Source organism: Fusarium poae, chromosome 2, assembly GCF_019609905.1.
Source record: "Fusarium poae strain DAOMC 252244 chromosome 2, whole genome shotgun sequence".
Taxonomy (NCBI): Eukaryota; Fungi; Ascomycota; class Sordariomycetes; order Hypocreales; family Nectriaceae; genus Fusarium; species Fusarium poae.
In genome coordinates, this window is record NC_058400.1 from 2,501,986 (window position 1) to 2,514,750 (window position 12,765).

At 47.4% G+C, this 12,765-nt stretch overlaps 3 protein-coding genes across 3 annotated transcripts; 1 reads left to right on the forward strand and 2 right to left on the reverse strand.

Moving 5' to 3' along the window:
- Positions 1-4,394: 4,394 nt before the first annotated feature.
- Positions 4,395-6,590, forward strand: FPOAC1_004754 (uncharacterized protein; the record flags this gene model as incomplete). Its single annotated transcript, XM_044849293.1, has 7 exons — positions 4,395-4,437; positions 4,712-4,834; positions 4,992-5,103; positions 5,154-5,358; positions 5,405-5,560; positions 5,609-6,060; positions 6,113-6,590. The coding sequence occupies 7 exons, from the start codon at positions 4,395-4,397 to the stop codon at positions 6,588-6,590; spliced, it is 1,569 nt and encodes a 522-aa protein (XP_044708003.1).
- Positions 6,591-8,009: 1,419 nt separating this feature from the next.
- FPOAC1_004755 (uncharacterized protein) lies at positions 8,010-8,312 on the reverse strand (the record flags this gene model as incomplete). Its single annotated transcript, XM_044849294.1, has 1 exon — positions 8,010-8,312. The coding sequence occupies one exon, from the start codon at positions 8,310-8,312 to the stop codon at positions 8,010-8,012; it is 303 nt and encodes a 100-aa protein (XP_044708004.1).
- Positions 8,313-9,411: 1,099 nt separating this feature from the next.
- Positions 9,412-10,539, reverse strand: FPOAC1_004756 (uncharacterized protein; the record flags this gene model as incomplete). The annotated part of the gene is made up of 2 exons (XM_044849295.1): positions 9,412-10,475; positions 10,524-10,539. The coding sequence occupies 2 exons, from the start codon at positions 10,537-10,539 to the stop codon at positions 9,412-9,414; spliced, it is 1,080 nt and encodes a 359-aa protein (XP_044708005.1).
- Between the last annotated feature and the right edge of the window lie 2,226 nt (positions 10,540-12,765).

The window sequence follows — 12,765 nt, forward strand, 5'->3', positions numbered from 1 at the left end:
GGGGCCTTTGGGTGGCACAGACAGCCAGCCAAGTACAGGACAAGCACAGATATTGATTCTGCAGCTAAAATTGGGGTTGCCTTTTGCTTTTCTTCCTGTTCTTTTCTGCAGCCGTTGCAATAGGTCCAGGCACTTGGCAGGGGCTGGTGTAAGTGAGAGTTCTCGATACCACAGAGGAAAACATCAACCGACACCTCTTAAACCCACAAGAGGCACTCAAAAGGTAGATAAATCCGCGAGAGGCGAAACCCATGCTGGTCCGGCTAATAAGTCATAACGACGCCACAGACATGAAGAGTCCCATTAACACGACATGTCACCGGCATCTCCGTCGCTTATCTGCATATGAGAGGCGTTTGCGGCAAATCCAAGACAAAGAAATTTGCTTGCCCACACATGTGCATGTAGCCGCAGATATTCTGTAACATGTGAAGCCAGCGAAGCCTTCCAGAACGATGCGATGCTAGGGATATAACTATGGTCTGTACAAGTACGGAATTTGGGCAAACACATGTAGTAGTGCTGATGCAGGGGCCCGTCAAGTGAGATCTGTGAACGCATCCCAGGCCCAACAGCCTGGATGGACGGTTTGGTTGGCTCGTTGGTTGCTATCTAACTAGGTCGTTCGTTGTGTGTAACGGAGCGAAAGCTGAGGTACATATGCATACAACACGACGACGTGAGTCAGCCAACAATAGTCCGTCTCCATTCATCGGTCAGTCCCCGACGAAACATAGGAAGGGGTTTGATCGTCGTGCGTCGGCCTCCTCCCTAAAATTATTAGCCGGTGCGAACCTGGGCCATTGAATTGGTTGCGCTACGATGCATCAAAAAGGCTCAACTTGAACACTGAGAGTCGTTTCAATGACCTGCGTACTAATAAAGTTGTTAATCCAGGCAGAAGAGGGATGATCCGACTGGTAAATTAGCTCAGGGCCATGAGCTGAGACCGATGGGAGTAGTACTAGCAGTGGAGATCTTCACTTGCCTCAGTAGCTTACATGAGGGCTAAGCTGTCATAGTACCTAGGTAGTTGATTGGAATTCTGAGATAAGACTCAAGAACCTGATAACTTCAGCCATGTACTGATAAACTACGGATACGATCTATCGAAAATGCCATATCCGGATTTCTCGATGCTGGGACTGACTTGAATGTTTATTTGAGGGGTTAATTGGTCAATGAACGAGCAGGAAGAAAGTTAGTTGGTCGTTTGCCAAGAGTGTAGATCTTGCCTACTTGCCCATTCAGCATTTTACACTAGGAACATACCTAGCAAGGTGTCTATGAAGTACAGTACAGTACGGATACTTCTTCTTATTCTCATTTTCCCATTTTTTTCCCAATTTTTTTTTTTGGAGGTAGACAGGCTCACAGTTGCACTGACTACCTACCTGTCTTGTCGATTATGGGTTCACTTCGGCAATAGAGTCAGTTTAGACGAGATTTGACTTTTCTTTTGTTTAACTCTTTATGGCTCTGGTTGTAGGCACGTGTCGAGATGAACGCGAAGTTGATCAGTCAGTGGCTAGTTAGATGGGTTTGCCAGCCACACGCCGTCTTATCCACAAGCGCTACCCCTTCGGCCACGCCGAACAACAGGCACTGATTTCGAAGGCTGTAATTTAGTACTTACATAGTCTGTAGTAATTCATCGGTTTTCAGTGGCTTCTGAAACAATGGAAATAGCATTAATTTCAATTCAGAAACGCAGAGTGAACCAATAACCAGCGGTGATGCATCATGGTTGCATTGCGTGAAGAATGATACAAAGGCATCCAGATATCCGTAGCTTCACCACTACTGGTTGTTACTGCTGCACCTAGGGACGTTTGCCCACCCTCCTTTGAACAGCAGTGGAACCAGGGTACCGTACACTTTCCTTGGTCACCAAAATAAGCAGCGCTGAGATGTACCTTTGTAAGTGCAAGAGTCAGGACCCTTGTCATGGGTCTGATCTGGGGCCGAGTGAACGAACTCAACTCTGAGCCAGACGGACGACCACCAAGATGGCAACGCTCACTTGTTTGTCAATAACAACCTAACATTGACAGATCTTGTCATGTGTCCGGTATACTATGCACTGCAGTAAATAGGGTTGACCTAGAGCTAGTTGTATGGTCGTACAGCTGTGTGTACATACTACATACGTAGTAGATTCATAAAGGGACAATCAAACTCCAAATCATACATGCCCTCTAACTGAATCCATCAGACAACGTCTCTTGTCTGTCAGGGATTTTCCGTCACTGTCAAGTCCTCAATGCCATTGGATCTCCCGAGCCAAGCCAAACCAAGCCAGGTTATTCCATCCCATGTTACTAGGGAACTGTTGCTTGATCCTCTCTGCCTGCCGAAACAACACTTTCTGTCTCACAGGAATGATCCTTCGTAATATTCACCTATCCAGCCAGCCATAACACATAATAACCGATATATTAGCGATCATGAATAGTACCAGTTGGAGAGATGCCCGCCATTCTCGGTCGAGTCTGTCTGTCTTACACGAGACTGTAGGCAGGCAGACAATGTGTTTATGTATAACATGCACACGCTACCTCCTTGGCTTGACGCTTGATAATCACCCTTGTTTCTGTTCCACTCTTCACGATATTGATACTGAATTAGGATATATGTCAATATGTATGTACCTTCAATGACAATCACTACTTCTCTGGACATGGCCTTTTGACCACATTTGGCGATGTCCCCGTTCTAGTTCCATCCACTGTATGTATTCTTCACTCTTATTATTAGGCAGGCACATAATCATACTCTGGGACCCATGCTCTGTGCTGCGCTGTCCTATCCGTTGATATGCGGTTGTCCGTGCTTTTCTCTAACATTGGATCTGACTGCAAGGGATCTGACAAGATTCAGACCACTTTTGAGACGGAATGAATTGCACAGACCAGACATCGTCTTTGGCAGCGTAGAGTTGAGTCGAGTTAAGATGGACGACTCTGTAACAGACTTTCTGTAGTAACTATATATCTACGATTGGTGTACTGTGTAACTCCGGGACCCTGTCAGCCTGTATAGGTAGAAGGGACTCTTGCATACCCGTCTCTGCCTACCTGATATGTACGCCCGGCAGACACATAGTGGCATCATTCCTTCTTTGTTTCGACGGTGTGGCTCTTTTCGCTTGTTGTGATCGTTGGAAGCAATTGCTGCAGACTGTTCCTAGGTAGGTACTGTTTGATTCGACAAGTTGCAGATTAGGTACGTTCCCTTCCGTCTCTCAGAAGGACCCTCTTGTCCACCCCACGGATACCTAGGTAGCTACTAGCTCAGTTGAGTCTCCTGAGCCTCTCCCTTCCATTAATTTAGTAGTGCTTGGTGGACAGCTATCCGCTACAACACCGTTATCCATTGCTGTCTCAACACCTACTGGTCACTACCACCTTGTCTACACCGTACCTTAGTACCTACTACCTAGTAGGTAGGTAGGTAGTAGAGGTAGGTATCTCCCCTTCTACTACTTGAATTTCCCACTTGACCCATTAAAACTTCTTTCTCTTCTTCGTCTTCTTTTCCTCCCTGAACTTCCACTCAGTCTGAACCGGCACAAGTCAAGGCCTTTTGTTTCCATTACCTTCCTTACTATATTTATACCTACTAGGTTGGGTCCTTCACCTACAATTCAAAATTTCAACGTGGCTAGGATCCCCTAAGCTAGAGCAACTTTGACTTGACATCCCACGTCTCAAAACGCCTCCACAGGTAGACCCCCTCCTACTCGCTAGGCCTTCCTCTACCTCCTCCTTTTCTTCCCCTCAAATAAGACCTGCTCTCTTCCCCCCCTCTCTTCCCCCGAAAGTCGCACGCCGTCTCGTCGACTTCCCGCCGCCACCTGGACCCCCCGAACGACGTCCTAATTCTCCTCTACAAAACGAAACGAAAAGCGTTGCACTACGAAAAAAAAAAAAATCCGATTCTCGCCTCCCGTCTTTTGCGCCGCCCGCTAAGGTCCAGACCCTGCTCCGCTGTTCGCTCCCCGATTCGACTCTCTACTTCACAAGCGTCCAGTCCTAAACCAAACCAAACCCAGCCAGGCCAAGCCTCGTCTTGCTTTGCTGACTTTTGAGCTGCATTTGCGTCTGCCGCCGCCGCTGCTGTTGCTGCACCCCTGCGAACCCGGTCTTCTTGCCATCATCATCATCATCACTGTTACCAACACTGTCGAAATCAATACAAACGAACCATTTTCGCAAACCGAACTCGATTTTTCACTTTGCTTTACGCGCCGCAAAGAAGACACGTGCCCTGTCAGATACTGCCACGGCGCTCCGATTCTACCCTTGCTTCATCTAATAGACTCGAGACTCAGCATGGGACTTTGCTACCCTTCACGATAATTTAACGTCGCCCACCATATCGACCCCCTCACGATGGGCAACGGCCAAGGAAAGCCCGTCGACCTCAACGGCGAAGGTACGTCAACCGGCTCAACTGCTAGATTTAATTTCATCCTTGTCTTTTTATGTCTTTTTGTAATCGCCATTGGGTCATTTCGATTCTTGTCACCCTGTATAGTAGCTGTTTCCCTGAGCTGCATTTTACTTGGCATCATTTTGTCTTTCTGGTGTATCGTGCATACCCGAAGGATGGCTTACGCTCTAGCGTTCCCATTCAAGGCAACCCGACTGTTCAGCATTCGATTGTTTGTGAAAATGCCATTGGTGCATCACGCTGACTTTTGCCATAGTTAATCTTAATCACTTTCGTTTGTTGCGAGTCGTCGGTCGAGGTGCCTTCGGAAAGGTACGAATTGTCGAGCGAAAGGATACAAACCTCTCCTTCGCTCTTAAATATATCCGAAAAGATGAAGGTAAGTCATTGTCGGTTCCTATCTTTTCGTTACATCACTGGCTTCGGAGTCATGATGTTGAATCATGTACTACTTCTATCCTCGGCGGCGATTGCCGATTAGATGGGATGTGCAGTCATCTCTCTTGTAGCACCCAGCTAATAGTTGCGAATCTCAGTTGTACGATCTGAGAGTGTGCGTAACATCATCCGAGAACGTCGAATGCTGGAATATGTCAACCATCCTTTCATCTGTAACTTGAGATACAGTTTCCAGGACATTGAATACATGTACGCCCTCCTACGACACATCCTCGACTCTGGCTCACATTTAATACTAGGTACCTTGTGGTTGATTTGATGACTGGTGGAGACTTGCGGTTCCACATTTCGAGAAAGACCTTCACCGAAGAGGCTGTTAGATTTTGGATTGCCGAGCTTGGATGCGCCTTGCGATATGTACACAGCCAGAACATTATACACCGCGATATCAAGCCTGACAATGTGCTACTCGACGCCGATGGCCACGTCCATTTGACAGATTTTGTATGTTTCGTCTCTGTTGTGGTGTGTCAAAAACTAACCAAATTAGAACGTTGCTTCTGATGTCATTCCTGGCAGGACGCTTACAAGCAAATCTGGTACACTGGCTTACCTTGCACCTGAAGTATACGCTGGTAAAGGATATGACGTTCGAGCAGATTGGTGGTCTTTAGGTGTCTTATTTTACGAATGCATCTATAACAAGGTACGTGCTTATCAAGCCATGCTCTACGGAAGTGCTGACCCGCCCCAGCGACCATTCGAAGGCGGCTCAGAGGGATCCCTTAGTCAACAGATCCAGGCTGCTTCGCCCAAATACCCCGTAACACAGCCACCTGTTTCCCTCTCTTGCCTCTACGCGATTGGCTCCGCCCTCGATCCGAACCGTGACACTCGAATGGGATCGACGTGGGAAAGTTTCATTTACAACGAGTTCTTCAAGTGCCTCGATTTCGAGCTTCTTGAACTAAAGCGGATTGAGCCGATATTCGTTCCTTCGTCAGAAAAGACCAACTTTGATGCTACCTACGATCTTGAAGAGCTACTGTTAGAAGAGGCTCCACTTGAGGCTCGCGCAAGACGACAGAAACCACGAGAACGCCTAAAGGATGATGCAACTGAGAAGGAGATCCGAGAAGATGAACTGTACCGCATGATCGAGTCGGATTTCAAGCCTTTCGACTACACAGTAGCCGCCTATAAAAGGTATGTGTCTATGATAACTATGAAACATCATTGCATTTGCTAATTCGGATAGAATTACCGAGGGCGCTGGTTCTACCGAGGAAGGTTCTCAAGCTACAGACAATGCTCCCCAGGCAATCACAACCGACGAAGCGACACCTGTGCCCGCAGCTAACGGAGGCTACCAGTCATCACCTCTTAACCCAAGTACCAGCAACGAAAGTCGCACAGGACGTCCAGTACGTCCCGCTCCACCACCTCCACTACAGAACAATTTCCAAACTCGCCATGTTCCGATTGTTGCTGGTCAGCGAATGACGAGTCCTACTGGAGGTGTGCAGGTGACTCTGGATGGTAGTGGTAGCTGGTCTGAGCTGGCTCGTCAGGATGCAACCTTGCCCACGGACGCTAATAATATTGGCGACGGCAAGAGCGAAGGCTCTGGTGGCATGTTTGGATTCCTGAAGAGCAAGAAGGGCCGCACAAATAGCCCCAAGCCAAAGGAGAGAGGTGTGCTAGGCAAGGAAGGCGCAAGAGTTGTCATCGGTTAGAAGAGGATTGAGGCTCGCTACACGCCGTTCTCGTGTCAGATTCGAAGGACCGGCATTCAACCGGCTTTTTGCACGCCGACACTACGGACTGGAAGGCCCGGATATTCTCGCAATGTGCATTCAAGGGGCGAGTGCTCGACGGTTTCTACGGTGCCTGCTTGCTTTTTACGACATGAGCCGATGCCTCGACAGCTGGAGGTTGGCGACGCATTGTGTTTCAGGACGGTCGATGCCGAACGCGGTATGGCGACAGCAGCAGTACAAGGACGATGAGATACGGCCTCTCTACTTCATTCGTTATGGCGTTCGGTCATGTTTTACGGCTAGACGCCCTTGCTGCCCCCGGTTATAGAGGGGTATCGCATTTTGAGGAACGACTGCTAATTTGTAACAACGTGGTATAAAACCAAACAAACAACCAATATGGGAGGGATTATGCATCTGCAGGTATACTTCATTCACTTGAATCTGCAGCATCTGGGTGATACTTGAATTGCGAAGGCGTTTTTCTCTTAGTGGGGGCAGACATTGATGGGATATAGTCATATCTTACACATTATTCATACTATCGACATCTTCGCAGATGTCTTATCAGGAGAGGAGAATGAAAGAGGTGGATCGTATACAACCGCCGTGTACGAAGAGGCGGCTGGAAGAGAGCACAAGTGGAAGATGCCTAGTATTTATGGTTTGCTTGTTTGTTATTGTGAGCATATTTGGAATAATACCCCGTTACACTTGGCTCTCGCCCGTTTCTACCGATTCACTGTGATTTGGCAATTCCAAGCTTTGAAACATTGTATTGGCTTGGATATAGCAAACATGATGAATCCAGTAGTCGGCAACTCTTGCTTACTCGTCATTTTGCAAGCGATATCATATATGACACGATACTACATGTGAGCAGTATAAGTTATTTACTACCCAAAATTATGATAATGGTAGGCCAGCATGGGTTCATAGGTAAAAGGAAATTAAACAAGACCAATGCCCAGATACCACAACTTTGCACAATATTCAATGAGGGTAAGAATATACCAGGACAACAACAGCACTTGGAGGGTAAGTATACGGCTTCAGAGGTTTGCTCGATATCATCACGAATAGGCTCGTTCCCATCGAGTCTCTCAGGGGCCTCTTGGTCGTTATTACCGTCACCCGAAGAGCTCTCGTTCGAAGATTCGTTCACTGGTAATATTAGTCAAGCTTGTATAGAATGGTGACTTGGGGTTACTTACAATCTAGGCGCTAAGCGCCAAGCGCATTTGAAAGGCCGTACACCGCCTCTTCGACCTGGTTCTGTTGTCGTTTCTCTCGAAAATTCCTCAGGGCAGGAAGGACGATATCCTCGTACCAGTTTGGCCTCAAAGACAACTCATCCCAAGACCAACGCCCAACGACCTCTTCCGCTTTGGCTTCTCAAAGGCAGATGTAGTGGTTGTCGAGTTCCTGTTGGGATGAATTATACAGAACATCGATGTTGTAGTATCTTATTTCATCCCCGTAGTTGATTACAGGACGTTTTCCCTCGAGACGTACTACTGGGTCGATGACCACGATGATATGGTTTTCCCTGTATGGACGAGTCTTTCTGAAATTTGCAAAACTTTCAAGTGCTTCAAGCGAGGATGTGAACGAAATATAAGGGGAAGGCTCCCTTAAATCGTTCCTGATATGAGTCCGCAGTGTCGATAGCCGAGCTTGGGAGGTGCTTAGAGACATGTTGGATGCTCTGGTATACACGTCTCCCGATTCGTCTGGTAAACTTCCGGAATTCCAATCATATGTCTGGAGTAAAGGACGATCAGCAAGATCCCCTCATACAGACCACCGAGCAGAAACTTTCCAAGAACGCAAGGGGCTTTCTAAACTGACCGGAGATACGAACTAAAATGGAGTGGCAGTATTAGTAACAATGGGGATAATGTAATGCATATTTGTGGTTTGACATATCTCAAGACTAAGTCTATGATTATTTCGTCGATGCAGTGCGAGACAGATAGTTCCTTATTGATCAAAGGAATTTTAGGCTACGCAATTATGCAGAGGTATGTATTCTTCTCACATCAGTCGAATAAAGCACCATAAGCTCAAATACTTCAAGAAGTAGCGAGGCATCCCCTGACCAGACGCGTCATGAAAGTGGCCCAATAGGCAACAAGGCATTCAATGCTTTCCTAAGCCCCTCCAAAAACATTATAATAGTTCCAATATTTCATAATAGTAACGGTCGGCCTCCAGCGTCAATTTTCTACCCAGTTGTTGGCCCGCATTTGGCTGAGCAGGCCGTCTGAAAGACCACAGCGAGCATTATTAAGATCAACAAGTTAAGTGCATATGCATCTAAATGTTGGAAATAGACCAACTACAAGGCTTTCCAAGTGATGATTAAGAAAGCCTTATTTCCTTGTAGGCTATAGCGGTTTGAGGCAGTGTAACATAAAGAAAGACAAAAGTTAACGAGCGATAAGGGGTAGGATACTGGAATGTTGATATTGAACAGATAGTTAAATAGAGGACTGATATTCATATCATTCCCAAGACTTGAAATTAAACTGAACTATTCTGGCTATAAGTGTAATGCAAAGCCTTGGGAAGCTAAGGTTTCACGATAGATGTAGAAGAAGTTCTGCGCCAACCTCGAGCGCCTTGGGTAAAACTCAGCGAAAACTAACAAGTACGACATTTCAAGTACGAATCTGAATAAGATAAATATAGATCGAAAGAACAAAAGTGACGACAAACCAAAGGGTATATAGTATATTGGCCACACCCGAATAACGCCTATTCCATGCAATTAACCCAACGCTGGCTCAGGAACTCATATTTTATTCTCGTCGAGTGAGAACAGGCCCGCCCTTGATGAATCCCTCAAAACCGTCTCTGCCTCCGCCTTCGCATTAACGTCACCTTCCTCCTGTATGTCTGACCCAGTAGCGAGGGTTACGTCTGGTGATGTTGGACTCGGCAGTTGTCCATTCTTCTTGAACAAGGGAACAAAGTACCGCCTGCTCGATGCCCGCTTCTGGCCCTTCATGTTGTTCATTGATACAGGCGGAGGCTTCGTGGTTTTGGAGATGGGTGATGGGGGACGAGGCAAAACCGTCATTTCAGAAGGCGGGTTGAACTTGGTTGGAGGTAAGGGCTTCATCACATCATGAAGTAGTTCTCTGCCGAGGGTGCTCATTGTGCAGTTGGATGAAGTTCGGCCTCGAGTTCGGCAGTCTGATGACGAATCGGAATTGTTTCTGGCAACCGACCCTGGAGTGGGTGGAAAAGAGCCTTGTGTCGATGGAGCATGGGGTGAAGGATGTTGCTGTGGAGGGTTCTGAGCCAAAGGATTCCACGCGATGAAGTGCTTGGCCAAAGGCGAATTCGGCAAACGTGGTGATGGCAGAGGCGATATTTCCGAGGGAGTCGTTGATCCCAAAGCATGAACCCCTTCAACTCCCAGCATCTGAGCAGCTTTCTGTGGTATTGTAGGTGGCGGGATCGATCGAGTCGGGACCATCCCAACCTGGGCAGCAAAAGGAGAGCTCCCATACGATCGCTGTGAGTAGATGGATACTGAATCTGGGATTGATAACCGGTGGTTGAATGTGTGGTGCCAAGAACGATACGCCGAGCTGCCAGGGGTTGTTCCGGGCCTTAAGCTCTTACTTGGTGAGGATTTTGTGCCGTTAAGTTGGCCATCGGCAGGCTGTCGTCGGAAACGGTATTGTTTATAGATGAGAACACATATGAACACTGTCACCCCAAGGATGATTCCGGCAGCAATGGTCCCTCCAACTATAGCGCCCTTCTCAGTCCCAGAGTTCGTGTTTTTGTTTGAGTTGTCGTTGCTCGAGGAGTTATCTTCATCTTCGACCAGAGAATTAGAGAGTTCTGAGCTTTTCAGTATGTGGTGTACCATCGATTTGACGTCTTCCATACTTAGGCCTGCTTCCATGGTAGCTAACGGCCTGGCTTCTGTAGATTGAGTGGTAAGTGCCACGAGAAGGCAGAACGAGTAGTAGGTCCAAGAGTTTGTCATATCCGTGACTGTCGTCCGTATCATTGTTGTGTTCCGTCTCCATCTTGTGAAATCTCCCGAGTCTTGGTATTTATTGAGCTGTAGAAAGATTAAAGACGCCGTGATCTCGAGGCCCTTCGTATCTAAGACTCAAAGCATTGTAATAATAGTATCATCTCGGCCGAGTCGACAAAGGGATTTGCTCGAGGTTAAGAACAACTTGGGAGCACATTTTGGAGGAGCTTTGTTGTTTCGTCATGGGAGTATTTTTATTCGCGTTATATCGGACCATCGACTCGTCGTTGCTTGAAGAAGCCAAATTTAATATGCCGTTTCATGCCTAGATCGATCTCAGGGAACAAAGATGATGGCCCAACAGACCTTGGGTAAACAAAGGGCAACCACGGTCAACAACTCGTTTGCACTGACCTCTATGATGGCTTAAGAATACCAATCGACGCTTCGAATTTCTTTGTCAGCGAAAATAGACATGTTGCAAGAGTCTTTATAGCCTTGTTTAATGTGCCTGACAAAGAAGCGCCAGCGACACATATATGGCTACGGTATCACAGATAGTATGCAGGGTGATGGCGTTGAGATAAGGTTACAGCATAACGAACGGCCGTGGATTGATATGCGGCCGTTTCTTCTGCAATGCGGATAGTGCATTTCTTGCATCTCCGGACTGATAATAGTACATATTGCACGGCCAGGCACAGCTCATGATTGGGAACTGGCCTATCTAATCTCCAGCCCTCGAGGGCTTTTTGTAAAGCGATGAGGGTCCTACAGCCACGTAGGGAATTAGAGGCGGCTTGCATTGATTGTGCAAAAGATAACGCATATATCGCCTATTAAAGGCACCATATTTTATATATCACACTCTATGGCCGCTGTTGTCTGTGACAGGCACAGGAGGTTCCGAGTACAGCAGTCACCAACGCAGTTTGTACTCTGCACAGTACTGTACTTTGAATGCATATTTGGGTGGGCTGGGATACTCTGAGAAGTCCTGTGCCTTGCCTTCATCATGACAAACGCAAACAAAGAGTCCCCGGGGGACGATTCTACTGTGGATGTTCTGGTGTCTTGGTGAGCACACTGTGACCGTGATCAACACTTGCGCGGTCATCACAAGCTTCAACCACCAAGGTTAACAGGGCAGCAGACCTCTCAAGATAAAAGATCACATGGTTTCGTCCGAAGTATTGAACCGACGCTCCTGGTTCCTAGACCCCCAACTGCGACCCCCACCTTGAGGCAAAGCAATATTGAAGTTGGTTTCCTATTTCTCAAGCTCTCTAGGCACTCGATCGTCCCGTCTCCTTGCACTTTCCTGTATAGTAATTGTTCCCACCAGAAGCAGGGAGTCAGAGCTCAAATGGTGATTCTGTGCCGAGACTGAGAGTACAGTAATGTATTACTGTCGTTGTCTTGCGAGGATTTGGCCGAAGCTAGAAGTGTCATGCTGGTAGGGAACGGCTCGCGACAGGCTTGGTGCTTCACTTCCTTGTTGGTCTCTACCTCTCAGAGGCATTCTCACGTGTTGATTTGCGGGCCAAGAGTCTGTTGCGGGCGTTGGAGACGGACGCTGAGAGATCTGATCGGTCAACCCACTCTTAATGTCCGGGGACACAAGCAGGCATGACATATTAATATCTGTCTCTATCTTCGGCCCACACCGCCATAGTGGGGCCAACTCCGGGCTCTAGATAATCTTGTGCTTTCATGTTACAGATCGTATGTATTGCCCACAAGGCCTGATCGATGATTTGCTCTTCTTGGCCACCGGGTTTCCTGTTGAAGGTCTTCCGCAGCCATTAGTATCATTGAAAACCCCCAACATTGACGGCAAGTGGGTAGTAATCCTTACATACAGAACGCATCATGCCCTGGTTGCTTGTTCCCATTTTCGCTGTTGAGCTGCATCATCCACAGATGCTGTGCTTCTTTTCCATGTCAGGAAGCGGAGTAAAAGAGGAGAGCTTGATGTTCATCAACTGTTTAGATCGACCCAAGGCTCGACGGAAATCGAATACCGGAAGGACGCCCCGGATGCCCGTTCGCCTCCTGTCAAGACAAACTGGGGACGAACTAACTCTCCAGTTATTTTGAGAGAGCTTATTCGAGGTATGTGAGGATATTAGGCACAAGGCGACCTTT